The sequence below is a fragment of the Ciona robusta genome, chromosome 1 (genome assembly GCF_009617815.1).
Source record: "Ciona robusta chromosome 1, ASM961781v2".
Taxonomy (NCBI): Eukaryota; Metazoa; Chordata; class Ascidiacea; order Phlebobranchia; family Cionidae; genus Ciona; species Ciona robusta.
In genome coordinates this window covers 15,026,805-15,053,950 of record NC_143235.1, presented here as the reverse complement: position 1 = coordinate 15,053,950, position 27,146 = coordinate 15,026,805, and the positions used below count along the sequence as shown (strand labels likewise).

Here is a 27,146-nt window from a genome sequence, read left to right as displayed (position 1 = left end):
ATCCTATAGAAGAAAAAGGTATCCCATCTTTCCCACCCTACTTTACGTTGTTTCACACAAAGTATATGATTTACACCAAAACGGTATATTACATAAGTCAACGTTAGGACGTTGGCAACAGCTATATAGCAACAACTTTAGATTGTTCTATGAATTTTAACGGCTATTATAAGCAGTTACTTTTAGCAAAGAGATTAAAACCAATTTCTTTGCTTCTAGGCTATTTATTTTTAACTAAAAAGATCTTCCCCATTGAGGAGAAAACTATGTTATATTTCCTGGCGTTTATGTACTGAAGTGTACCAGATCTTTGGTCGTATACTTTCTGATATATAGTAGGATGGGGAAAGATGGGACACCTTTAACACATAATATCCAAATATCCTGATCGTGTTTTAAACAATTAACAACAGTCTATAGGAGTCGTGAGGACACGGTTTTATAATTCTTTGAATGTTCTTTGTTTACTATCAAATCTGACGAGAAAATAGAATGATAAGGTGTCCCATCTTCCCCCATCCTACTATATATCTGGTAGGCCCTCGTACATTATACACTAATAGGTGCTGTGCATATAGATGTGGAAACCAATGCAACCCAATCTGTGTTGTGAATCGAGTGAATGTGAAAAACAAACGAAACTCTTTACCTTTAATTTTGAGTTCTGATGTAAGACAAATTTAAAACGGCAGTTCTTGTATTTCAAGCAAGATACGAGCTGCAAAAATACAAATCACATTAGAAAGCTTTTGAAAAACTAAAAATAACAATACAAAACAATTAAGTTTGATTAGTAGCAACAAAGCAAGTTCGACACACGACATAAAATAACAAAATTTGTTCATTGAATTTACTATTTTTGTAACCAAAACAATAATATTTGCGAAAGGTAAGATATAACAGGCGTTATGGTTACTGTTTTTACTATATTTTGATACATTCCATTCACTATTACAACTGTTGTCCTTATATTTAATTACATCATTTTTCGATTCCGTTCTATTCTATAAAGCTGTACACGCAATGCGCCTGAAAAGCAGACCAAAGTTGGCCAATTAAACTTAGAATTCACTTTACTCCCATAAACATCTGGTGTTGTGGTTCAGTGGTTTAAAAGTAGTATTGGTGTTGGAGTAATGGGCCAAGTATTGCCTTAATCCCAAGTTCTCAGCAAGTATTTAAAATGGAAAACAACCGTTTATAAACAGAAGGAAACTTTGTGTTTCTCGCTAACAGACATATAAAGTTATAAACAACAAGATAGTGGATATATATTAAAGTCACTGCAACCCAATTTAACATTCGATTCCATAAAGTTCTGGCGAGTCCATAACCACGACTCCCCTGTGCGAGACTTGAACCGATAGTTTGTGATAGTTCGCTGCAATCTTTACTTGTGGCATAACATGTCTTCGAACAAACCTCATTCTCATTTCTTCTCGGTTAAATGAGAAAGGGATCAGCTTAGGGGATTCACCAAAGAAACTTTTAACAGATTCATCCACTTGTGTCAGTAGAGAGAGCGCAAAGTCAAAACAGTTGTAACGGTTTTCGTCATACCTAAATCATAGAAAAATTTCAAATTTGGATGTAAATAGATTTGATCTTGCTATGTATGTTTTAAAGGCTATTAGATTACCAATCTTTGGCATATTGACTAAATTTGAATACAAATAGTTCTAAATAAACATGCTCTAATAAAACGCATGAGTGCATACTTAGAAGGAGAACATATTTACATACCTCACAATTCAAACATACTTTTGTTATTTGTATTATCTACATAAATATATATTGCTATCATTGTGGGTGTATGTGTCCTTGGGCAAGACACGTAACAGCAATTGCTTCAACCACTAATAGGTTGTTCAAATTATCAACATCACATAAAAAAATCCAAAAAAAGTAATAAACCCAAAAGTGGCATACTTGGTGAGTGGTAACTTGTAAGCTGGTACGAGGTGTATGATACAGAACACCTGTGTTATAACAACTGCTGTTTTCCAGCCACGCAGGGATAAAATAAGTTATATTATATTCATTTATTCGTGTAGTAGTTCAAAATGAACAGACTGCAATAAAACATATTGAATACATAATCTCGAATATTTACATAGGAACTTCACAACTCAAACATACTTGTACTTATTTGCATTAGTTAATACATGGAACTCACTTGTATTTTGACCATTTCTCTTCACTCGACATTTGGTCCAAACACTTCCCCCACATCATCTCACACTCAGGGTTGCTAATGTTAAACACAATTAGTGATTCCTCCCATCCATTCAGCTCCTGGATGACGCCATCCGATGTATAACTTGATACTCCTCCTGCATCACGAGGGGAAATTCCAACATGGAAATCCGCGTCTTTCTCATGGCAGCTGAATTATAGAACGTTAATCATTCATTCATATTATATATAATGTTTTAATGTTGTACAAATATTAAAGATTTTTCTTAAGCGACGAACTTTATCAAAGGGGTTTTCTATTGGATAGGTAAAACTGATTTACTGCAACATTTGGACATAAATTTTAATTAAACAACAGCTATTAATAAAATTATATATACATTACATTTAGACCTTAAACTATACTATAATTGGACAGTCAAAGCCTATATAATCACACAACTTTGAATATTCAATAATCAATATAAAGATACAGATATTTAGTCTTAGAGACAACTCAGATATCAATAAATATTAAATTTCATTGCTTTGTTTAAATTAACTTATGGTTACAGAATCTCAGGTCTTAGAAACCCCTATATATAAACAATAAACAATCGGTAGACTAAACTTACTCATGCCAACTTCCATTGGTCGGCTTCACAAGAATACTGAACGTTGTTTTATGGCCGTTAACATAAGGTATTGGGAGGTAGAACGCTGGAGATTTCAACTTGTATAGTTTCTCCCCACAACCTGAGCATCTACAACGATCTATTACTATTATTTATTCTATGTGGGGGAGGACATGCAGACTTGGGCCTGGGATTCAGACCACAGTTGGCACATAACACCAACACCCAGGGCATTACAACTCATTAGTGGCAACTGGGATGAAGCAATGTCCCTTGTGTCTTGCCCAAGAACACATACGCCTATGGCTTATCAGTATCAAACTGACAAAGTAAACTTATTTTTCCAGGAACAAACTTATACAAGAACACATACGCCTACCAGTATCGAGCATTAAACTGGGTATCCTACAATAGAAGTACCAGAAGTGTGACCAATGAGCCACGATGAAAGAAATTGATTACTATTGAATTAACATTTAGCATGAAATCGTAACCATTTACCCAGCATGCAAAGTATAATTATAACTGCATTGTATAATGAGTGCTTCACTCAAGTATTAAAACAAGCTGGTAAGGAATTAGGTTTGTCAATTAGTTTAATTGTGAAGCAAAAATGCAATTAAATCATTTTAATCCCATGGAATTTTAAAAAGTTGTAATTCAGGTGTTTTTAACTTTATTTGGACCTAATGCTCTTAGCATCTCTGAATCTACTAAAAAGTTTATGAAATTCATATTTTATTTATAAAACAAATTTCAAAACTTTTTCGAGAAATAATGAAACCATGTAGAAGCTACAATTTGAACACTGTCAAAACTGATATTGTTGTTCACTTTAAATGGTATAGTGCTTATAATTAAGTATATATATATATTTGTAAAACATTTAAAATAAAGACCAACCTTGTAAAAACTAAACATCACAAATGAGAAGAAGGGAAATCTAGAAAGTAATTGTGAAGAAGTAAGCAAATTACAAATCGGTTATGGGTGCTAGTTAAGATTTCACTGACTATGTTTTACAGTAATACCAAATCCTACAACTCTTTTCGTCTCTTATTTTTAGCTTTACTGTAGGAAATCTTTACCAGCAACCAAATTATAACTCATTTCTGCACATTTTAAAAGTTAAGCCATTTGACTACGATTACAATATTTCAGTAAATTCGTAACCTACACTCCACAGCAAGCCTGCAGCATTCTTGCATCGTAATTACCTATGCGGAACATCTAGACAAGCCATCTTACAACAGTGGGTCACACATATCAGGGGCTGGCGCCGTCTTAGTTGGCTGCTGTTGCCAGAAGAATTTAACGAGTTTGGTAAAAATGCCATCTTATTTCTTCTTGACAGTGAACGACAAAAACACGCAAACTTGTAAACCTAACGCGCTCGCGTGTCTAGTGGGTCCTACTAAAACACGCCCGGCGGGGCCCGGTGGGGCCCGGTGGAAAAAAATATACTAAAACACGCCCGGTGCGGGGCCCGGTGGGGCCCGGTGGGGCCCGGTGAGGACCCGGTGTTACGAGTCATACTAAAATACGCCCGGTGGGGGGCCCGGTGAGTATTTCTTGAAAGGGGAGCTTTCCCTATGCAAGAGCCACCAAAATGCGTGTGTGAAACAGAACTTGTGAAAAATTGGAAGATATTGTCTGTCTTCAAAGCATAAAGATGGCAGTTTTCGGTGATAGAAATTACATTCTTGCTCCGCACGTCATCGCGGAAACAAAATGTGCATAGGAAATAAAACATGATGATGAAAATGGACACGTAATTCGCAAGTCCTTTAATTATCGCTCTGCTAAAACGGAAACAAGCGTGGGATCGCGCTACTGATGGCTTGTCCGAATACGTAAAAGCCTATCACGCTAACTAAAACACACATCATGACTAATATTTACATTTTTCGTTTTAAAAGTTACATTGTTCGTCTTTCAAAGTTTTTAATAATAAAACTTCGATCAAGTATAAGTGTATGTATAGTACTGTGGCCTAAGGTAGGACACTTATAGCACATAGTAGGGTGGGGTAAGATGGGACACCTTTTCATTCTGTTTCTCGTCCCATTTGGTAGTAAGCAAAGAACATTCAAAGAATTATAAAACTATATTCTTACGACTCCCATAGAACGTTGTTAATTGTTTAAAACACGAACAGAAAATTTGGATCTTATGTGCTAAAGGTGTCCCGTCTCCCCCCGTCCTACTATAATATTTAAATATCCTGATCGTGTTTTAAACAATTAACAACAGTCTATGGGAGTCGTGAGGACATAGTTTTATAATTCTTTGAATGTTCTTTGCTTACTACCAAATGGGACGAGAAATAGAATAAAAAAGGTGTCCCATCTTACCCCGCCCCTTATTAACAAAATTCAACGAATAAACTTTTGCTAAAAATACAGTTCATTGTGTACAACGAAACAAACTTCGTACATCCATAATCAAAGTTAATTTTCAAAAAACTCAACTCGGGGGTCTTATTAGGCTAAAAATCTGAATACACGCATCACATTTTGGTGGATCTTGAATAGGGAAAGCTCCCTTTTCAAGAAATACTCACCGGGCCCCCCACCGGGCGTGTTTTAGTATGACTCGTAACACCGGGTCCTCACCGGGTCCCACCGGGCCCCACCGGGCCCCGCACCGGGCGTGTTTTAGTATATTTTTTTCCACCGGGCCCCACCGGGCCCCGCCGGGCGTGTTTTAGTAGGACCGTGTCTAGTTTTACTGTGGGGACGAAGTCCGTTATATTTTTCAATTTGGGGACTTTTCCGCGTATATTAATATTTATGATAACTTTAGGGGTCTCAAATTTAATTCAACTTTTCTTTTAAAAATACAACGGCTAATAATAAATTTGACCTAACTTTTACGCATCACTTAAACGGATATTAATATTTTGAATTAAACATCCACGTTTTTTTAAATGTCGCTCTTTCCCACACCTTTTTATCCATTTAGCGTGTTTAAAAGAGATCAGTAAAAGTACAGTACTGTGGGAAAAATACCGTATTAATACCATGGGGTAAGATGGGACACCTGCACATAATACCAAAAATCCCATTTTTTGTTTACAACCAAATGGGACGCGAAAATAAATAAAAAGTGACCCATTTTCCCCACCCTACTATATATTAAGAAATTCGAACATTTATTCGCGGTGTGTGCTAGCATGTGCGTGGAGTTGGTGTGAAAACAACGCATTAAACAAGACGCAAGGAAGTTTACATTACTTTAGAAAGCGCCAAGCAACGATAGTTCCTGTCAACAACATTGTTTATAACGTAATTGCTATTCGTGTGTGCTTGTAAACGACTTAGACGTACACCACCGTAAAACAACCACGCCTTTTACCCAATAATAAACAAAATTCTACGCCGTTTAGTTTGGGAATTGTACTATTATTGAGGTAACCTACAGAAACTGTTTAAATGATCTTCCAAACAAGTTTTAGTAAACAGCCGTAGATAGTTAAAAATACTTTTAGATTTATAACGAAGGTATTTCAAACTTTTTTTTCAATTGTTGTTTTTTTTTGGTTAGTAGTATAGGCAACTAAAAATGTAACTCCCTTCGGAAAAAGTTTAAATAAAATACCTTGCGAAAAGGGTTTAGTAAATTGCCGCAAATAGTTAGGAGGAAGTTAGATTTATTTCAGTGGTTTCTTAATAGCCTTTTTCTTCCCAACCAAAAACATAAAATTATTATTTTAGTTAATGATACATTTTATAATTAGTAAATGAAAACAATTTTTCCGTCAATATTTCGCGTACCACATGAAGGCCTTCATGTACCACATGTGGTGTACCAAAGTTGAGAAACACTGGTTTAGAAATAGTAAACAATAGAGGCACGTGTGTTGGTTTATGTTAGTCGACTCCACTAAGCAGGTCACACGTGTGTTAGGTTCAAATAGAAAGTTAAACAAACAACAGCTGTTGCTGGCCTGCTGCTATATATAAAACCAGGAACCGTTAGATAAGTTTCAAAAGAAGTTTTGTATGGAAACGGTGGTTAAAGGATTTTAGAAAAAGGATATATATTATTGTATTAATTAGTTTTTAAAAAAATCGTATAAAATAATTGTTACTCAAACAAGCATAAATAGTAACGTATTTGGTGGTTCGCCATGTGTAATTTTAACTCGCGGCTAATTTATTAGTTGTTTTACCGTCTCGTATTTTCGTTGTATAAAATCTATTTAATCTCGTTGTCGTATTATTAGATGTTATATATTACATATAGTAGGGTGGGGGAAGACGGGACACCCTTTAGCACATAATATCCAAATATCCTGAACGTGTTTTAAACAATTACCAACGGTTTTGAAAGACGTGAGGATACAATTCATAATTCTTTGAATGTTCCTTGTTAATCCCAAATAAGACGAGAAAATAGAGTTAAAGGGCGTCCCATCTTCCCCCACCCTTCTATGTCCGAGGTTTTAAATACTAAATAATATAACATAAATAACTCACACTTTTCCACCAACCTATAGGCCAAGATGAGAATGAACATATTTAGCTTCCTGTGGATGCTTTGGATAACTTTGGTCTCAGTTGAAGCGTTAATTCCTTCACAGTCGCTTACTCTGTTTCGTGAGTTCGCATCTGGTAGGTTGATTGAATGTAGCTGGTTTATTCTAGCGAGGCAAGGCAATGAAAGTCGTGTTCTGTTTAATACACCGCATGCCCGCTAACGAGTTACCACGTATGTAACTTCCTCGCATGGCGGGCAACAACAGTCGTTATAACACGGGTGTTTTCTGTTTTATACACAACTTACTCGCTAACGAGTAACCACGTATGTAACGTTATGGGATTTCTGTATAAGTGACAACTTAGACAACCCAGTAGTGACCACTGAGTTGTAACAATTATTATTGAGTGTCTTGCCCTATGACACATACGCCCACAATGTCGATTACGTAAACAATCACTTTTTTAAAAATAATGACCCAAACTTTTGTTGTTCGTAACGGTTTATGTTTGTTCACAGAACTACATGATATTGTCAGCGATCTAAAAGACGTTAATTGCTCGAATAAATGTTCAGAACAATGTACGTGGCCGACTAAGATGGCTGGGACATCCGATTGCGTTAAACGGGGAATGCGGGACACTGCAGCGTTGCGTAAGTTTAACTATATATGTGGTACGTGGTGTAAGATGGATAACATTAGGATATAATATCCTATTCATCTTTTTAACAAATAACTATCTTTTAGAGCCATAAGGGTTATTAAATGGTGTAAAATAATCCTTGTTTAATACCTAATTGGACGAAAAATAAAATGAAAAGTGTCCCACCTAACCCCAACCTAGGTTATTTAAAAAGGGTAATGTCTCACTTCGAATATTGGCCAGAAATGACTATTATCCCAACCGCAATGCATTAAGATGCAATTTAAAAACCGTATGCAAAAGAAAGTAAAACTTCTGACCAAAACTTACCGGTCTATAAGATTAATAACCAACTAATAATAAATGGTTATTTTGCAGCTGAAGAAACGGAAGTAAAGGAACGTGTTAAAAGTTTGAAACAAATATGGAATTGCAGCAAATCTCATCCTTGTCTTGGCCATGGTACAACAACTGATGCATTGGTTTGTATGAGGGAGAAGTTGAATGGATGCCATGAGTGCGTGGCAGTGAATTGTAAACGTAAGTTCTGTTAGGGCATAGTTGAATAATATTTTAAAGGCTCACACGGTATAAAAATGTAGTTTTTTGAAGGTATTGTCTCACCTTCATTTATTTGCTATAACTGCTTTTTTTGGCTTGAAATGTAACTGAGATTAAAATGTAACTGAGAGCCTCGTAACCCCGAGTTGGAACTCCAAATTAGCTTGCCATTTGAATATTAGATTTACACCTGTTTACAAAGTTACCTTCATTTAGTTTTTTTGAAAGATATCTTGTTAAGTGCTTATCAACTCCTGGGTCACCATTTGATTTGGTTGGGTCGCCTTACAGTGGTTTACTAAGCCTATTATTAGTTTCTGTAAGATTTGTAAAGTTTAAACGTATATTTAGCAATAAATATTTCAGTACTCAAAGTTGCATAACTTGGAACACAAGTTGTATGAAGCAAACAGTTTTGGAGTGCCTAAGTCACCCATGTTATAACTATGTTATACTATGTTATAGTAGGGTGGGGGAAGATGGGACACTTTTAGCACTGAATATCCAAATATCCTGATCGTGTTTTAAACAATTAATAACGGACCATGGGAGTCGTGAGGATACATTTTTATTATTCTTTGACTGTTCTTCGTTTACTGCCATATAGGACAAAAAATAGAATAAAAAGGTGTCCCATCTTCCCCCATCCTACTATATATAACTATGTTATAACTATTGAGTATATCTAAGTGATGGCACTTTATTTCAGATCAACATGATTTTACTATAGAAGAAAAACATGTAGACACAGATGAACTACGAGACAGATGAATGAATTCAATATTTTGTTACAGCAATATTGTTATTATTCTCAAATAAAATCATATCATGTATAATTGTTAATATGAAACAAGTTAATATTGCTTAGAGCAGTGTTTCTTAAATTGGGGTAAATTTACCCCTGGGAGTAGGATCTACGAATTTAGAGGGTGGCCTAAATGAGCTACTAATCAAACCAGTTGACAGGACAGAAAAATTGTGCCAATTGTAGTACTTTACCAGACATTGAACAACTCGTTGCCAAAAAGCTAGCGCACCCGTTGCATTAAATATAGCTGATGTCGTTTTCGCTTTTTAATAAAAGAGCTCCATATTACATATTGGGGGTAAATTTGACAAGCATCTTTGTTAAAAGGGTAAAGCCTACAAAAAAGAGAATATAGGTATAGACCAGGTGCTGGTTGACAGTGAGCATGAGGTGTGTTTTTAAAGAATCAAAACACAATAACGTTTCTAAAGTCCAATAAAAAACTAAAGCTGATGAAAATAAATAGAGAAGATAGGACAGTTTTAGGAAAGTAAAAAGGTTAGGAATTGTATTTAGGCAAGCGTAATGTATACATGCATTTGGTGTCATGCAACAATATGTGAAGGTAAAAGAAAAAGGTATGCAAAGTTATAAAATAGCCTGTGTAATGTACATACATGACTGATGTAATTTTTTGCCCAAATCACCAAAACTGTGCAGATTTTATGAGAAAACCCTCATTTTTTTTTATTCAAATATGAAACCTTAGCAGTGTTTGCATGGGACCTGAGGTCTAGTTCACAGTTGGAAAATTACCCCAACACCCACATGGTAGTTTTACTTACTCTAAAAATTAAATAGGACTTACTCACACATATATTTCAGTTTAGGGGACACAAGCAGTTTCACTTTTCGTTGTGGGGGAATTCCGTTATAACAATATAACATTTATATAATTATTGGGGACTAAAAGTGTAAATTATAATATTTAAAAAACGTTTAGTTTTAATACTTTTAAAAGTAAAGCTTCTAATTGATTATCATGCCTTATTAATGTGAATTAATTAAACGTGATAAGCTTATCCGCAACCGTCATCAAACGCACACAACGCGTAGCGTACATAAAACTTAACTCGGCATGTTGGAGCCGTCAGCCGCTATAGCTCAGGGGTTAGAGCACTGGTCTTGTAAACCAGGGGTCGTGAGTTCAAATCTCACTGGTGGCTCTTAATTTTTCGCGTACATTTTTTAACTTTATTGTCTAGTAAACGTATTTGCGCTTAAAACGAAATAAAATATATTTTTTAAATTATAATGATTTTTTCCAGAATCCAGAACAAAACACATTGTTGACAATTAAGGGTAATTATCACGTCGATAAACCCGACATTTACTGAAATTACAAAAAACAAAGCGTCGTTTCTTTCTTTATTAAACCAACGTTAAAATGTTCGAGGAAAACGCCTTAGGCGAAATACAACCAGTCAACCAAATCTACACGTTAGCAATTCGTCTGTCTTATACTCCTATATAACTCAGTAAGGTTTCCATTCATTTATAACTAGACGTTTGACGTTATAAAGTTTTAGATAAAAGTTCAAGTTAGTAGACGGCACAGTATTTGCTTTGACGATTTATTATACCCTAAAGTTAGATAATTTATTTAAAACGACGGGGAAATCCAAAGTAACGCTCTGTTAAACTTGGCAAGTAATATATATGACATGAAGTCACACAGCACCTACGACTGTAGTTTGGAAGCTATTTCCGTATTTACTTGTCTATATTCGGCGTTGTACAGTACTATATAAACAGTTTTATTTTACCAACGTTATAGATAATTCTAAGCCTAATTTAGAGTAAAATTCCAAGCGCAGTTAAAACCAATAAGGCTAGTTTTTTAGCACCAGAGTTTCCGAAACTACAAGTTACTTAAAACAGTTGAGTAATTAATAACAACCTAGGTTTAAAGTGTCTCGCAACTGTTGCTATCTATCTTATGTTAAACTCTATTACCTTGCTAACATTTGGGATCGTTTCTTTCATAGCGTAGTAAACAGAAATGCCAGGTGTAAAATATCGTTGGTCGTTTTGTCCAGGCAACCGAACCGTATGCTGCTGTTGCAGTGTGAGGACAGGGGCCTCTGTGATTGGATGGTTTAATTTCGTAAGTAAACATAATAATCAAACTAACCTTTATTCGTCATAATCCTTCTGTTACGTCATAAGGTGGTAAACTCCCTCTACGTTGGCATGCTGGTGTTTGCGCTGGCAAGGATTAAGGAAGATATACACAACCATATGCAGTTGTTTCAGCAACAAAACAGGTACACAACGAATTTATGAACGCAAATATGTTTTTTAACACTGTTTCCTTTCCCAGGAGTATGGTTGCGCAGCAGGACCCGACAAATCAGCAAGGAGTCGATTCACATCATCTCACTGTTCGGCAAGCAGCACCACTGCCAACAGCGATACCATTTCTACAACCCACGCAATCTTTATTTACCACACCGGCACCATTAGGCACCACGCCACCATTGGGCACCACGCCACCACTATTAGGCACCACGCCACCATTAGGCACCACGCCACCATTAGGCACCACGCCACCATTAGGCACCACGCCACCACTATTAGGCACCACGCCACCATTAGGCACCACGCCACCATTAGGCACCACGCCACCACTATTAGGCACCACGCCACCATTAGGCACCATGCCACCTTTAGGCACCACGCTGCCACCATTAGGCACCACGCTACCACCATTAGGCGCCACGCTGCCACCATTAGGCACCACGCTGCCACCATTAGGCACCACGCTACCACCATTAGGCACCACGCCACCATTAGGCACCACACCGCCACCATTAGGCACCACGCCACCATTAGGCACCACGCCACCATTAGGCACCACACCGCCACCATTAGGCACCACGTTACCATTAGGCACCACGCCACCATTAGGCACCACACCGCCACCAACAGACGCAACACTGCCACCAACAGACACCACAACGCCACCAACAGACACCACACCGCCACCAACAGACACCACACTGCCACCAACAGACACCACACTATCGCCAATCACGCCACATCCGCCAACAATAGCCGCCACACACACACCAACATCAACAACAATAGGTAATCTTTATTTCTAAATGTGTCTTGATTATGTTTAAAAAACTTAGCGTTTGGTTCTGTTTGATTAAATAAGTCAAATGTTCGCTCTCGAGTTACCACGTATGTAACTATGTGTTATGTACGTATAGTAACTTTGTGGGATGTAACTTTGTGGGTGATAAGTTTACAGCGGTAGCAGCAACACCTCCCAACCCATTATTTATTGTGGCGATTTATGTTAGTTACAAGCTTTATATATTCAGTTGTCCCACTTTCCCCACCATGCAAAGACGGAGACCCTGCCTCGTGCCAATGCGGGATAGAAAAATTCTGTAAGTTCATTCACCTATTTTGATTTTTCTTTTTTGATTCACCTATTTTGATTTGAAGATGGTCCGTGTTTTCATTCTCTTTTATCGTCCTATTTGGTATAGTAAACACAAAATGTTTACAGAATTATATAACCGTATCCTCACCGCTTTAAAATGTTAATGGATATTTTGTGCTTACAGGATCCTTTTTAAGCTACAATACAATATACCAGAACGACATGATTAAAATTGTAATGAAGTAGGGTTGGGGAAGACGGGACACCTTTAGTACATAATATATAAATACCCTAATCGTGTTTTTAACAATTAACAACGATTCATGGGAGTCGTGAGGATACAGATTTATAATTCTTTGAGTGTTCTTTGGTTACTACCAAATTAGACGAGAAAATAGAACAAAAAAGTGTCCCATCTTCCCCCACTCTACTATATGACCTGTTGTAACAGCAGAAGAATAAATAAAGTTTTGATTATTTTTTATTCAGTTCACATCTTTTCGTCAGAGGCATGCCCGAACCACGAAAATATTTACAACCGATGTATCTGTGAACTTATGATACGTGAGTTTAGACGCTAACTTTTCCTCATTTTTAACAATCCTATATCGAATAAAGTAATCATTATCAACAAAAATATGTAACTTCTTGAGGCGTGTCAACTAAATTTGGAAAACCAATGTTCTTTTGCGCTGCACCATCATATACTATGGGTTTTACAAACCTCGTGTCTGCGATTGCCTGACATCGGCCGTAAGTTTTGACAGATGATTGGTTACTACTTGGTTGGCGAAATTGTCATTAAACATCTTGCCAACTTATGCACCATTTATTTGGACTTTAACTGTTATTTACATTTAGTTTCAAACGGGCCGATCCCGATGTTGTATTCAAGCACCGCAATACCAGCAATAATGATCGTTCTCAGTATTTTATGGCTCACTGTGGTGGAATCGGTACGTCTTACTTCTCACTACTATTACTATATATATACCACTTCAACGGAGTATTATCAATGCCATTTATTTATCAACACGCGGTGTCGCTGGCGATGCACGAGTTAGCAAACACTTTGAGTGGATCACCATCCTTCCATATAAAAGGGCGTAGGATTTGGCTCATTACCCTAGCACCACATTTCGTTTAAATATAAAGTATTTCCCCATCATGTGCTATACGTTTAAGAATAGTTTAAAATTACTGAAGCATACGGCGCTTCTACGTTATTGCTATTTTGGTTTTACATCGAACAATTTATCAAGTCAAAACCTTACATTACTTTCACCCTAAATAAATCCTATAGTTTCTCAAACCCTTTGTCGCCAAGCCTTTTTGTATAAATTATTGGGATGGCAAGTAACATATACTTTACAGCGCGTACCAAGCTATACTGCGTGGGTCGGCTTCTTGTACATGACCTGCATCGTGGTACAACCGTTGGTACAACTCGGATTCCTCGTTTATGCAAACAAAAAGTTTACAGACGCCTCTATAAAGTCGCTCAACAACGTAGTATGGGCGGTATTTGCTCTTTACGCTGCAACCAATGTGAGTATCCACGCGTAATGTTCGTGTTAAACTGTTTCTTAACCATCAACGTTAATTATTTCAACAATAATCTATATGCTATAGTAGGGGGGGGGGGAGATGGGACACCTTTAGCACATAATATCTAAATATCCTGATCGTGTTTTAAACAATTAACAACAGTCTATGGGGGTCGTGAGGTTACGGTTATATGATTCTTTGTTTATAACCAAATGGGACAAAAAATAGAATGAACTGCTGTTGTCCCATCTTCCCCACCCTACTATATAATATTTCCAATTAAGTATTTATATCATGCGTGTGCAATCCACATACTTTTCAATTACATCAATATTAAACTAACTCCTCCTATATAGGTTTACTTTTTCCCAACCATGTACAAATACGTCAAACTTCGTAAACGGGAATTCTACCAAGGGCTTGATCAAGGTTTGTTGACGTCAGAAAGAAACCCACAATCCACGAGAACAATGGAGTAAGTGACGTCACAATTAATTTTGTTGCAGTTTGATTTCAACAACAATATAACCATTATTACGTCACAGTGTATATCTAGAAGACGCTTTTGCCATCGATGACGACATAAATCAAGACCGAATCACTTATACTAAAACTGATTATGGCGGTACAGATGAAGGCAACGTGGTAAGCCAATTATGACGTCATAATACATTGTGACAACATAAACAAAACGTTGCCAAACATAATTACGTCATATCCTGTAGGTTGAGTTCGATTTTTTGTCAAAACAAAGAGCATCATCATCTGAACCTCAGCCCCATGACGTATTCACATGACGTCACAATTCGATGACGTAGGATCCAGCACTCGAAACGGGAAACACTTTTCATTGTTTTAATGGCAATCCTGTTACGTGAACGTAACAATCGGTTATTGTGTTTAATTGTTTAAATTATTCTGTGTTTCGTGACAATCTTAATTTATACGTCATAATTAAGGGGTACAAAGGTTGGAAAACATCGCGAATTATGAAGCTTCGAATTAAAAGTATCGAGTTTTACGACCTTGTCCCGCCTTTGTTGGCAAACACTCACGCTTTGTGACGTAAAACGTGGGTCGGGCGTTCAACAAACGAGTGTATCTGGAATGTTGCGGGTGTGGTTGTTAGTGCGGCATCGGTTGTATGCCTTCATTAAATGAAGCCGCATCCAGAGCTTCGAAGAACAATCGAATATCCTAGAATAATAGGGGAACTGTGACGTCATAGATAGAGGTATATTGTAGGAGGAAATGGTTGAATTAACCAGATACAAAAGCGATAATAGAAGAAGAGTGTTTGTGTCGCAATATTGTTACTTCGACTTCGAGTGTTTGTTTTGGTGGAGGTCTAATTCAACACGCGTTGGCCACTGTTGCAGTAGACCAGGTTACGTCAGTTCGGATTGGCGGTAGTTTTCCGCGTTTTCTACGCACGTACGCATTGTGACGTCACACGCAGACGCTCTGTAAGCGATACGTGCGCCACACTGAGCGTCGTAACTAATAGACGGTTTAAGGTTCAGCAACAATGTTGTGTGAGTGAGGCTGCATCCTGTTTTTAGAGATACAGCCAGAGTATATCACGCCAGTGTTTCCGTTCATGAAGACTTCGCATAATATTTAATAGCAGTGTTTCCAGATAAAAAAAACCCAAAAAGATTAGTTTACCTTTAAAAACGGGGCGGTTGAGAGATACTTAATAATGCATATAACTATGAATGCTGGAGCTGAGTGTTGGCACTGGTCTATATGCAGGCAACACTAGTTGAATGTAGTATTAGTTTATACGATGCGTCAGCGACGAACATAGTGTGTTTTCATCTACAAGGCAGTCAGCCCGTGTTACAGCAACAACAGTGGTTACTGTAAACAGGTGTCACTACAGCACAGCAGCGATGTTGTTTGTGTATTAGCTGCAAAACGTGGCAGTCGCGCAGAAAACAATCGAATCTTCCAATTCGATTCCTATTATCGATTATTACGCATCAATTCGGAATCAGTCTTGTTCTAGAACTAGGTATTATGCATTGTGAAGTGAGAATGGTAAAGTTAATCAACGATTAACTAAAAGTTGTCGAGTCTACGTCATAATAAATAATTGTTTAAGGTCTGATATCGCGACGTCTATTTATAGCTGTCAGCTTCGAGCAAGCAATCGTTTATTATGACGTCACAATACTCCAAGCTAGCGTGGCGTGCGTCACAATCGTTCTGGTTGAATGAACATTGTGGGCATGTAGTAAAACTTTGAGGGCTTAATTGTTTACGGCGTTTGCCATTATCGTGCTGTGTTACGTCACAAGCATGGTTGTTCAGTGTGTTTTTAACGCAAAACTATTCGACAGCGGGTTAAACGCTTCGATGCTCGCGAGCTTCACTGTGACGTTTCAATGGAAAGGAATTCGAGAATCAGGCCCGCGGTTTTATCGAAGACAGCGCGGTTTCTATTTATGCGAATAGAGCGTTCAACGTCGAGTGAGGTATATGTGGTGGAGCCATTTGTTTGTGGAATAGATGCAACAATTGAAGTGCATGGGACATGAGTTTAATTCCAGTTTTCTTTGTAGTTTTATTTTAGATATAGTTTTTTGTTGAAACGTTTTATTTCACTTCTGGATCGCGGAAAATGGTTTTGTTTTAAACCGAAATGTTCGAAATGAAGACAGCAGTTGTGTGGTGTATAAATGGGCCGCTGTGTTTGTTTTGAAACTGCTGTAATAATAGTTTGATAATGCGGGATATTATACTGGATATGACGCCATTGTATTGTGTGTCTCAGTGAGGTTTCCGGCTTTAGAATAATTAAGAACTATACAGTTGGTTATGGCTGCTGGTGCGCAAATCGATTTTGTGCGACTCGGCTTAAAATCAATGGATTGAGTGCGGGTGGTTAGTGCTGAATTATTTAGCAATTGCGAACAGGCGACGCTCGATTCGTAATAATTCCTAATTTTTCAACAAAGACGTTAGTTGTAGAGTTGAATGATATTTGTTGTGTTATTGTTACGTCACATAGCTGCCTGAGGGTGACAAACGTTGTGACAAATGGCCGGGACATCAGATGGAGAATTCGTGACGCTGACGCCCGAAGAGTTTGAAAGGTTGCAGAAATATGCAGAATGTAAGTTACGTCACAGTTGTTATTGTTGCAAAACGAGGGATGAACAATTCACGTTGTGATGTAACAATAGATTCGTCAAAAAAGCTCGCTGACGTCATGGCGGAATTCAACGACGGTGGAATATTGTCGAAATACAATAAAGAGAAGGTATGACGTCATAATGCCAAACTAACGAACCAAAACCTTTTACTTGTTGTCGAATAATCAAAACACCTCGGTTAATTACGGCCGCGGGCATCACGTTATAAATTTTTCTTCGCAAGCTCACTCAGGGCGACATTGAACGAATAGTAAGGAATTGTATTTCTGTCCTGCATGGTAAAAGTGACATCATCAACCCATGACGTAATGTGTTATGCACGTAGTCCTTCACCCAGCCGTACAAGGCTTGTTATTAGTTTCATCAACATACTGTGTGTGCTTGGCCATTAAAATCGATTTAGAAATAAAATTCATTCCATAAATTGTAAAGACACCGTAATACATTCATGTAACATACTTCTTATGCAGCCTATTGATTATTCGGGTTTCAAGCTGTTCATGGAAACCTACCTGGACACTGATCTGTCGGAAGATTTCTGCGCACACATGTTCAGGTCGTTCCAGAAATCTTCAAACCAACCAAGAACAACCAGCGTTGGTGCGTTGATGTGAATTTACTTTTATAAATAAACATTTTTTTGGTTTTCTAACAAAACTTTGTTTTCTGAATATTAGATTAATTAGATTACAAAAACAGATGAATTATCGGCAAAACGACGTCGTTAAAATACGAATGTGTTTGTCGATATTAATTTTTCAAATTAATAACCCCGTTTTAGTTTTTAACACATTTTTACAATGATCATATTTAATCAAATTGAGAAAACGCATTAATTAAACGCAAAACGAAAGTCGTTGAAACACGATATGTATAATTCCAAAACTTAACAATTACAAAAGCGTGTCTGATTTGAAAAACAATTAAAATATTCCAAAATTAATTGCTTTAAATTTATGATTCGTTTTGCTAACTATATGATCTTGACTTTATAAAATGAATGTAGGGCAGCATACAGCAATCGACTTGAGCATTCCTACAGCGCTTGCCTGCGTATCAGTTGCAGGTTTGAAGTAGATCAACTGCATGACCTTATTAAAAATTCACCTTCGCATCTCTATTATTTAAACAAACCATATACTTTATCATCACAATGCAGTTTGTTTTTACAGTCACGTTATCTTTTGTCATATTGTGACGTCATACATGTTTTTGTTAAGCAATCAATACGAAGGGATTGTGTAAACAATTGTCTTTGTATACGCAACAATAACATAGAGTTGCATGTATAACGTGCATGTTATTACTAGCAGTCTGCTACAGTTGGTGCTGTGTGTCTAGCGCGAGTTAATGAAGGATTTGTTTTGATAGGATCCTGTAGTGATAATATTATAAAAAGCATGGGTGGAAACGCTCAGACACACGACGGTAAAGAAGTCAGCGAGGAAGACGTCGCCGTTACCGTTCTAAACCCCGAAGGTAGGATAATGACGTCATAATTGGGATTGTCGTCACAAAATTACGTTTTTGCAGATCGAGCAAATCAAAGAGAAAACAATCGCCTGGTGGCGCCAAAGCAGGAAAATCAGAAGAGTGATCGGGGTTCAAAGTTGATCCCGGGTAGGTCGTAATTAAGACGACATAATTATTATTATTAAAGCATCTCGAAACCGCAAGTGTTACGTCATAGTACTACTGACCGACGTCATAATATTGTTATTATCTTCTTCGCTACAACAACAAAGAATGCCGGGTAAAAAAATGGGGGGATCATTTATACCCGTTTGGAGTTAAAAATAGCCACAACATGAACTTATAAAGTTAATTTATACGGAATATTATATCTTGCTCGCAGATGCTTTCAAAGCAATCACATCTGGTATAACTGGCAACGTGGACAAACCAAAGCAAGCTATTATGCCTGAGGAGCATGAGACGGTTCATTTGAAGGACATTGCGTGTTATTTATCTTTGTTGGAAGGTGGAAGACCCGAGGATAAGTTACAATGTGAGTGGGTTCGAATCCCGGCCCAGTGACTCGAATACATGCCCGTTCATTAACACGTACCCGTTATTTTATTTACTGTTTATTTTTAACACGTGTCCATTTCCAGTTGTGTTCAAGTTGTACGATACAGATGGGAACGGAAATCTTGACAGTAGCGTAAGTGACGTCACATTGTTTGCTAATTGTGACGTCATAATGTATATTGTTCGCAGGAAATGGAGAGGATAGTCAACCAGATGATGCATGTGGCGGAATATTTGGGGTGGGATGTCACCGAGCTGAGACCCGTATGTGACGTCACAATAGAGATATAATAGGCTTAAGTGCCGACAACAATAAAAACGCGCGATCGCAAATCGTACATAAATGGTAGATAATCTGTCAGTGTTACGTCACAGTTAACATATAATTTCGTCTCTTCTCGATACATTGTGTTCAAACTATGGGTATTGTGACGTAGATAAACCCGATTATGACGTCCAATTGTTCCAGATCTTGGAAGAAATGCTGCAAGAGATCGACTATGACGGGGACGGCGTGGTGACGTTAAACGAGTGGATTCATGGCGGTTTAACAACGATCCCGCTTCTAGTGCTGCTGGGACTCGAAACCGTAAGTGTGACGTCACAAACCACAATAAAAGAAAGGTGGAATGCGGTTTGTGACGAAACATATTGATACAGATTACCTTACTAAATATAAATTCGGGAATTATAAGAATACGTGACCTAAGCATGCGCTAGTGCTTGATAACAACAATTGTTCAAAAACAATGAGGGTTATGACTCATAATCAGGAAGTATGCAACTTGCTTGTGACAAAACAATACACCGTGCGTCAAATACGCAACACGCGCACTAAATGAGCATCTGTGTATGATGAGTTAGCAATGCAGTTGCTGGTTAGAGAATAGTAGCTTTGACGCAAGTAAGATATTAATATGATACCACAGAATATAAAGGACGACGGCAGCCACGCATGGAGACTTAAACACTTCAGTTTACCAGCGTATTGCAACTTCTGTTTAACAATGTTGGTGGGAGTTGGAAAGCAAGGACTGTGTTGTACATGTAAGTTGTGTTTGACTACCAAGGCCGGGTTTTGAACCACGGACCTTTATATTTTGTACACTTAGAATATATATTTTTTTAACTTTATGTTTTAAAATAAATGTTTTAACCTTAAACTATATATATATATATATTTAAACTTAGCACTTAAAGTGGTATATTGACGTTTAATTTGTGATGTATAGTATGTTGGGGTAAGATGGTACATGTTTTCACTCTCCTTTATCGTCCTATTTGGTAAACAAACAATGACTACAGAAATATATAACCGTAACCTCACGACTCCAAAACAGGGTTCTTTTTGGTTCATAACACGATTTTAGGAAATTTGGGTTTTGGAGCTCATCGTGTGCAGCTTACCCAGTGATATATGTTATCGTGTTGTTTGTGATGCATAAGAATCCATTGTTTGTTAAGTATTGTTATCTTGTGACGTCAATCACTATGACGTCAGCAAAGTGAAAATCGCAGGAAAGTAAAATCGCTGTTGTTGTACCACGTGATAGGAAGCGTGAGAATCTGTGTGACGTATTTGACCAGTGTTGCCGGGTTTAAAATAACAGTGTTACCGAGTAAATAAACACACGGCGGTTCAATGGCTTTTAAGGTGGGCTAGCCATATAAATCAACTGTGGATATATTTATATATTATTGATCCTGGGTACTTGTAAATATAAAGGGATTTGCCGTCGTTTACGTTGTGTGTGTTTATGGGGATATTCACATGGGCCGTGTGTGGTTATTTATGGATCTCCAAACTGATATCAATATTTAATGTCGATGTTTCATTATTTAAGGCTTCTGCTGAAAAATGCTGCGTTGCAGTGTATAAGGTATTAGGCAACAATTCGTTTATGCGGTCACAATATAGTTTATGCCAGAAAATGCATTTTTGAAATTATTACGAAATAATTTCGTTTATCTTCTACCTTTGTTTGCTTATGACGTATAAATATAGACGCATAATGGGCACGAGAAGTTATGTAAACATAATGCGAGTCGTTCAAACACGCGCGCCAATAAAACTTATGTTATTTTATGAATGAAAGGCAGCCAGATGAAGGACGCAACTGAACAGGTACCATCACGCAACTAAAACTGGTGATTATTAGACAAGAATAGACTAACAAGCCTTACTATGACGTCACTGAGGTCAGATTTAGTGTTTTATATAAAAAATCAACGAATTATAATGAGCGTTGTGACGTCACAAGTGTTGAATGAAAATAGAATGTCTCGATTATTCTTTAATTGTGACGCAACAATATATGCACGTTATAAATAATAGTGACAAATTTCAGGAGATTTGTAAAGCTGAGATTTCATTGTTAGATTGTCAGCTCCTCACAAAGGGGGATTGTGACGTAACTATGCGGTTTTACAAAACTTCCTTTCGCATATTTATGGAATCGAAAATCGTGTAAAACGTCGGTTGTGTTTTATAGCCAGGTCGACAGGCGCATAGAGTCTCAGGAATTGTCGGGTGTTTTTGTGCAAAACATCGCGATTTAACGAAAGTAAGGAAAACAGTTTGTGACGTATTGTTATTGTGTACTGTGACGCAACAATGTCACTTATAGGGTCGACAAAAACAGCTGTTAGGTGTTTCTCCTTATAAGAGCCAACATTACCATATATGGAATATGAGAAATTCGGCTGTCTGGTTTCATAAAGGCGATTGTCTGAAAATAATCGAAAGCCTAATTCTCGAATATGACGTTATAAACGAAAGGAAGATAGCGAGGTTTAAAACGAAGTTCGTATTTATGGAAGAACTAGCATGGCAGTTTAGTGGAATAATGCTGATTGTGACGTTTAAAGTTAATTATTACTCGACAGATTCAGGTGATTGTTGCGTAATAATAATTATTATTGAGAAATTATGACAAAGGTTGTACCACAAGTACAAGGTAATTGTGGGAATTTATTTGTAGTTTGGTCGTTCAGGTTGGAATGTGTGTAATATGGGATTACTGGAGATTAATGTCTGGGTTATCTGTTTGTTTCAACGTGGGTAGTTGAGATTATTGTTCTATGATATATGGGTAAGGTCGCTAGAGTTGGTCCGTTACCCGAAATAACGGCGTGTGTGGTAGTTAGTTTGCACGAGGTGCTGAAATTTGAATATTGTATGCGAAGATGAAGTAATATCACCTTAACCGAGAGTCGGGTTTCAACAGTATTGTGTTTTCTAAACAGTATTTCATATTAAAGCGATTTCTTTAGCTTTGTGAGAATAATTCTATGTTTTTATGTTCCAGTTTGCAAATACACAGCCCATGAGAGATGCGTCAATAAAGTTCCCGCCAATTGTATTCAAACTTACGTGAAGTCAGCCAAAGAAGCTTCGGTAAGAATCGTATTTTATATTTTTTACATAACTGAAGCGGTAACTTTCTATTTTATTGAATAATTTTTTATATGATAGGTAAAAGAAAAAATTTAAAAAGGTATTTCTCATAATTAGACATGCGTTTAAATAGGATTCACACAATTAATTATTAAATCAAATCAATGAATTAATTAAATCTTACTATAAAATGAATCAAATAATTAATTAAATTTTCCATTTACCAACTACTTTTTGACAAGAAAATTAGCCTTTTATGGAAATTAAAAACTACTGCCATACTTTGCCCATAGTTGTCGCTACTCGTTAATTAATTCTAGTTAATTTTTAAACTGAAATTTCGTATATTTCGTGCCGAGACACTTATTGGTTGTCCACCATACAGAAAAAGCAAGCACCCACAAAGTTACATACGTTGTAATTCGCTAGCACAAGGTGTATGAAACAGAACACACGTGTTATAACTGCTGTCGCTGCCCCACCAATGTGAGGATAAATAAGTTACATACGTGGTAATTCGTTAGCAGGCACAAGGTGTATGAAAGAGAACACACGTGTTATAACGACTGTCGCTTTCCCTCCACGCAAGGATAAAGCAAGATACAAGTTACAGGACTAAACTTATTCACATTGATATTTATTCATAGAAACTCAGCCATGTATGGGTTGAAGGCAACAATGCGGGGCCTTGTGATAAATGTAAGAAACCAATCAAATGTTACCAAGGGTTGACGGGATTGCATTGTAGATGGTGCCAAGCTACTGTGAGTATCGTGTTATGTTAATGTTGTTTTAACGAATGTCGTTTAGAATTGGCGCTGATTTTATTCTTATCTCGTGTTATAGTGGGGTAAGATGGGACACCTTTATTTAGCACATAATATTCAAATATCTTGATCGTGTTTTAAACAATTAACAACGGTCTATAGGAGTCGTGAGGATACGGTTTCATAATTCTTTAAATATTCTTTGTTTACTACCAAAGGGGACGCAAATCCTCTCCCACCCTACTGTACCATCTGTCCCTACCCTACTGTCCCATCTTCCCCTACCCTACTATTAATACATTTGTAAATAACTGTACATGTGGTCGCGCGAATACGTCTTGCTATGGTTCTAAATCGTGGTATATTAGCGTGATTTTTAACGACAGTTGTCTTATTGCTCAATTCCTTCACTTTGCTATATTAATTAATTTGATCTTCGCTATCGCATTCGAAGATAAAAATCAACTTATCTTTAGTTTGAAATTGGACGCGCGAACTATAAAAGCGCATGTCCTGCTGCTGTATTTCTTTAACTTTATAATGTGTCTCGAACGTATTTGGCCCTTGATACTTTGTAGCCAAACACAAGTCAAATTATGGCAAACTTAAATAACCTTACTTCGCAGAACGAATTATTTTTAGCTTCTAATTGAGTTTTGTGAGGTTTGTTAAAATAAAATGAACTCAAAACTGCGTTTTCAGAGAAAATCCACAGAACTTTATGACCAGAATTTAAAAATAGTAATACCGTGAAATAAGTTACTTTGAATCTAACATTAACCTTTCGTTGTAGTACCACAACAAGTGCGCCTCTCATACGTCAGCAGAATGTAACATGGGAAAAATGAGAGCTCACATATTACCTCCAAACTGTATATGTCCCGGTTTGCTGGTAAGTTCTAACTGGATAAAAACTACTTTAATTCTCGAACAAATCAAATTTAAATCGACCAATCAAATTACAGCAAGAGAAAGAAAGCAGATCAAGAGAAAACAGCTCAACCGACACGACTCAACACTCAACAAACGACAAAAGTAAGCAGCAAATTTCCGTCGACAACCATTTCGTAACACATTATTTATTTCTTGTTTATCAATAAGCATGTTTTATCAACTGTTGTTTACCGTTACTACCCGTCTTTTCGCTTTTTATAAACTCTCCCGTTCTTCGTTATCGTGACCGAAGAGACGAAATGAATTCCATTCATTCAACCAAGCTTAGACGAAGTTACTGCTCGGGATTCAATTAAAGGAAAACAAATAACTAAACTTTTTCAAATTGCAGCAAAACATATGAAACGAATGAACTCTATGACGTGGGACGGACAAGGTTTACAAATCTCTCCGCTACCTGGAACTCACCCTCTGTTGGTATTCATCAACCCAAAGAGTGGCGGGAAGCAGGGTGTTCGGTGAGTAGAATTAATGTAACTTACTTATTCTTGCGTATCGTGGCAATGGTAGCCATTATAATACGGGTGTTCTGTTTCATACAAACCATGCCCGCTTACGAGTTGCTACGTATGTAACTTATTTAGCCCTCGCGTGGCGGGGCAGGACAGTCGTAAAAATGGCTGTTCTGTGTAACTGACAGCTTGACCAACCTGTTAGTGACCCCTGGGTTGGAGCAATGGCCGTTAAGTGCCTTGCTCACACAAGCAAATGGAAACAGAATCATACTCGATACCCAACCATACTGAGCTGTCTATGAAAGTTCTTTATCTTATTCTTCGCTATCGTGACCGAAGAGACGAAATAAATTTCATTCATTCATTCATTTAAATGCGTTGATAATCAAGCTTATGACGTGTCATTACGTCACAGATTGCTACGTAAGATGCAGGGATTGTTGAATCCACGACAGGTGTATGACCTGTGTAGTGGGGGGCCGATGCCGGGCCTTAATTTCTTCCACGATGTTGAAGATTTCAGAGTTCTATGTTGTGGAGGTGATGGGACGGTGGGCTGGGTGCTGGATTGCATTGGTAAGTCAACAGAAGTTTTGTAGATTAGTAGTGTATGGAATGAAAATAGTAAGAGTAAGACATTATCAATAAATCTCTATATGCCCATATTCGGGAAGCTGCAACATCTCGTGACCTTCATGTGCTATAGCACACTGCGTTGGGGTAATGGCCCAACCCTGGCTTAAACCTCAAATTATATGACCCGCCTCACTAAAAATATATGTCACCAATATTTTAACAATCGCTGCGATCGAAGTTCACTCCTGTTACGTCACAATCCATATTTCCAACAGATAAAAGTCAGATCTTACACCGCCCTCCCGTGGCCATTCTTCCGCTGGGAACCGGAAACGATCTTGCTCGATGTCTTCGGTGGGGTGGAGGTATGATGACGTCATAAACTATGACGTTACATTATGACGTCACGATGTTATGACGTAGTATTAACATACGTCATACCAGGTTACGAAGGCACTAGCGTGATGAAGGTTCTGCAGCAAGTGGAGAACAGTCAGTCTGTGTTGATGGACAGGTGGAACCTCAACGTTAAGTGCGAAGTGGAAACATCGGAAATTGGCGACCCCGTCCCACTTTCTATCATGAATAATTACTTTTCCATTGGCGTGGTAAGTCAGAGTGGAATTTGTTTTGTATGTATTGTACTGTGGGGTAAGATGGGATAACGTTCCCGATTATGTTTTGAAGAATTTTTTAGAGTCGCGAGGCACGGTTATGGTTCTGTAAATCATTTTGTTCATTACTTAATGGGTCGATACATGTGACTGAAAATATGGAGCAATCTTATCCCACCATACACGTCATAAAGCTGCATTGTTACACCACAATGCATTGACGTAAATCGCAAAGGCATTGTCTCTTACACAATGATCGATTGTTACGCAGGACGCCTCAATATGTCGGAAGTTTCACGTCATGCGAGAGAAACACCCGGAGAAATTTAACAGCAGAATGAAAAATAAGCTGTGGTATTCGGCGTTCGGGACAACTGAAACATTCGCAGCGTCTTGCAAGAAACTGCATGACAACCTTGAAGTCTTGGTGGGTTGTGTGAAGTATTGTATATACTTGTGTATAATCATGTGGTCTATATTGAGTATGCCCTGTATAATTGTATATACTTGTGTGATCCGTAGTGAGCACGCCATGGGACCAGTGCTGGCCATTTCTCGCAATTGTGCCAAAGTTTCACTGAATGTCTAGTTTTTCCCTGCATGTTAAATGTATGTCTTTGCGCAAAATACTTAACAGTGATTGCTCCCCCCAGTAGTCACTAAAGTTTGTCCGAATTACCAGCCATATACAAAAAAAAAACAATCACCCACAAAGTTACACACGTGATAACTCGTGAGCGGAAACGAGGTGTATGGAACAGCATGTATGATGTCGAATAAAACACCTCTGATATTACTATGAGTTGTCCCACCATAAATGGTAAAACAAACGACGATATAAAATATATTAATGAAGACAGTCTTCATTAACGAACGTATAACTAAAACAACACATGTTGAAACATGGAACTGCTAAACTCACAAACCAACCACCACACAAC

The 27,146-nt window shown here is 37.6% G+C and overlaps 4 protein-coding genes and 1 non-coding gene across 11 annotated transcripts in view; 4 read left to right on the top strand and 1 right to left on the bottom strand.

Moving 5' to 3' along the window:
• Window positions 1-679: 679 nt before the first annotated feature.
• LOC149743659 (MKRN2 opposite strand protein-like) lies at window positions 680-4,303 on the bottom strand. The gene is made up of 4 exons (XM_089874164.1): window positions 4,028-4,303; window positions 2,811-2,939; window positions 2,177-2,386; window positions 680-1,560 (listed from the first exon to the last, which is right to left on the bottom strand). The coding sequence occupies exons 1-4, from the start codon at window positions 4,144-4,146 to the stop codon at window positions 1,296-1,298; spliced, it is 723 nt and encodes a 240-aa protein (XP_089730290.1). The 5' UTR covers window positions 4,147-4,303; the 3' UTR covers window positions 680-1,295.
• A 2,967-nt stretch (window positions 4,304-7,270) lies between these two features.
• Window positions 7,271-9,333, top strand: LOC149743658 (uncharacterized). Its single transcript, XM_089874176.1, has 4 exons — window positions 7,271-7,426; window positions 7,812-7,946; window positions 8,315-8,476; window positions 9,207-9,333. Exons 1-4 carry the CDS (start codon window positions 7,318-7,320, stop codon window positions 9,266-9,268), a joined length of 468 nt encoding a protein of 155 aa, XP_089730302.1. The 5' UTR covers window positions 7,271-7,317; the 3' UTR covers window positions 9,269-9,333.
• Window positions 9,334-10,398: 1,065 nt separating this feature from the next.
• On the top strand, window positions 10,399-10,471 carry Trnat-ugu (transfer RNA threonine (anticodon UGU)). The gene has a single exon. It is a non-coding gene; the product is annotated as a tRNA-Thr (tRNA).
• Window positions 10,472-10,781: 310 nt separating this feature from the next.
• Window positions 10,782-15,271, top strand: LOC149743656 (uncharacterized). 4 transcript variants are annotated; one of them, XM_089873999.1, is made up of 13 exons: window positions 10,791-10,951; window positions 11,294-11,412; window positions 11,475-11,572; window positions 11,629-11,771; window positions 12,000-12,016; window positions 12,275-12,395; window positions 12,638-12,706; window positions 13,192-13,266; window positions 13,564-13,658; window positions 14,077-14,250; window positions 14,607-14,725; window positions 14,796-14,895; window positions 14,976-15,271. In XM_089873999.1, the coding sequence occupies exons 2-13, from the start codon at window positions 11,308-11,310 to the stop codon at window positions 15,045-15,047; spliced, it is 1,188 nt and encodes a 395-aa protein (XP_089730125.1). In that variant the 5' UTR covers window positions 10,791-10,951; window positions 11,294-11,307; the 3' UTR covers window positions 15,048-15,271. The 4 variants fall into 4 exon arrangements, with proteins under 4 accessions (XP_089730099.1, XP_089730107.1, XP_089730115.1 ...); XM_089873981.1 differs by having other exon boundaries at window positions 10,785-10,951; window positions 12,000-12,395; XM_089873989.1 differs by lacking the exon at window positions 12,000-12,016 and having other exon boundaries at window positions 10,787-10,951; window positions 12,063-12,395.
• Window positions 15,272-17,144: 1,873 nt separating this feature from the next.
• Window positions 17,145-27,146, top strand: part of LOC149743655 (diacylglycerol kinase beta-like) — a 12,642-nt gene continuing 2,640 nt past the window's right edge. The window contains exons 1-21 of one of the 4 annotated variants that reach the window (XM_089873821.1): window positions 17,145-17,371; window positions 17,442-17,518; window positions 17,635-17,661; window positions 17,882-18,011; window positions 18,418-18,477; window positions 18,783-18,890; window positions 18,945-19,031; window positions 19,267-19,419; window positions 19,526-19,575; window positions 19,632-19,706; window positions 19,912-20,031; window positions 20,372-20,489; window positions 22,751-22,839; window positions 23,487-23,603; window positions 24,400-24,498; window positions 24,572-24,641; window positions 24,892-25,018; window positions 25,431-25,591; window positions 25,867-25,956; window positions 26,036-26,199; window positions 26,477-26,632. In XM_089873821.1, the coding sequence (XP_089729947.1) occupies window positions 17,296-17,371; window positions 17,442-17,518; window positions 17,635-17,661; window positions 17,882-18,011; window positions 18,418-18,477; window positions 18,783-18,890; window positions 18,945-19,031; window positions 19,267-19,419; window positions 19,526-19,575; window positions 19,632-19,706; window positions 19,912-20,031; window positions 20,372-20,489; window positions 22,751-22,839; window positions 23,487-23,603; window positions 24,400-24,498; window positions 24,572-24,641; window positions 24,892-25,018; window positions 25,431-25,591; window positions 25,867-25,956; window positions 26,036-26,199; window positions 26,477-26,632 (2,154 nt within the window). In that variant the 5' untranslated portion in view covers window positions 17,145-17,295. The remainder of the gene's footprint in view (window positions 17,372-17,441; window positions 17,519-17,634; window positions 17,662-17,881; window positions 18,012-18,417; window positions 18,478-18,782; window positions 18,891-18,944; window positions 19,032-19,266; window positions 19,420-19,525; window positions 19,576-19,631; window positions 19,707-19,911; window positions 20,032-20,371; window positions 20,490-22,750; window positions 22,840-23,486; window positions 23,604-24,399; window positions 24,499-24,571; window positions 24,642-24,891; window positions 25,019-25,430; window positions 25,592-25,866; window positions 25,957-26,035; window positions 26,200-26,476; window positions 26,633-27,146) is intronic. The other 3 variants (XM_089873842.1, XM_089873833.1, XM_089873851.1) reach the window with 3 other exon arrangements.

Bases quoted from the DNA above. Each gene is read 5' to 3' on its own strand.
- LOC149743658 (XM_089874176.1), top strand. From the start codon at position 7,318: ATGAGAATGAACATATTTAGCTTCCTGTGGATGCTTTGGATAACTTTG. The intron at 7,427-7,811 runs GTAGGTTGATTG...GTTTGTTCACAG, and splicing joins GTTTCGTGAGTTCGCATCTG to AACTACATGATATTGTCAGC. The intron at 8,477-9,206 runs GTAAGTTCTGTT...ACTTTATTTCAG, and splicing joins CGTGGCAGTGAATTGTAAAC to ATCAACATGATTTTACTATA.
- LOC149743656 (XM_089873973.1), top strand. From the start codon at position 11,308: ATGCCAGGTGTAAAATATCGTTGGTCGTTTTGTCCAGGCAACCGAACC. The intron at 14,251-14,606 runs GTGAGTATCCAC...CCTCCTATATAG, and splicing joins CTCTTTACGCTGCAACCAAT to GTTTACTTTTTCCCAACCAT. The intron at 14,896-14,975 runs GTAAGCCAATTA...CATATCCTGTAG, and splicing joins GTACAGATGAAGGCAACGTG to GTTGAGTTCGATTTTTTGTC.
- LOC149743659 (XM_089874164.1), bottom strand. From the start codon at position 4,146: ATGGCATTTTTACCAAACTCGTTAAATTCTTCTGGCAACAGCAGCCAA. The intron at 2,940-4,027 runs GTAATTACGATG...AGATCGTTGTAG, and splicing joins TGTCTAGATGTTCCGCATAG to ATGCTCAGGTTGTGGGGAGA. The intron at 2,387-2,810 runs GTAAGTTTAGTC...TCTATAATTCAG, and splicing joins ACCAATGGAAGTTGGCATGA to CTGCCATGAGAAAGACGCGG.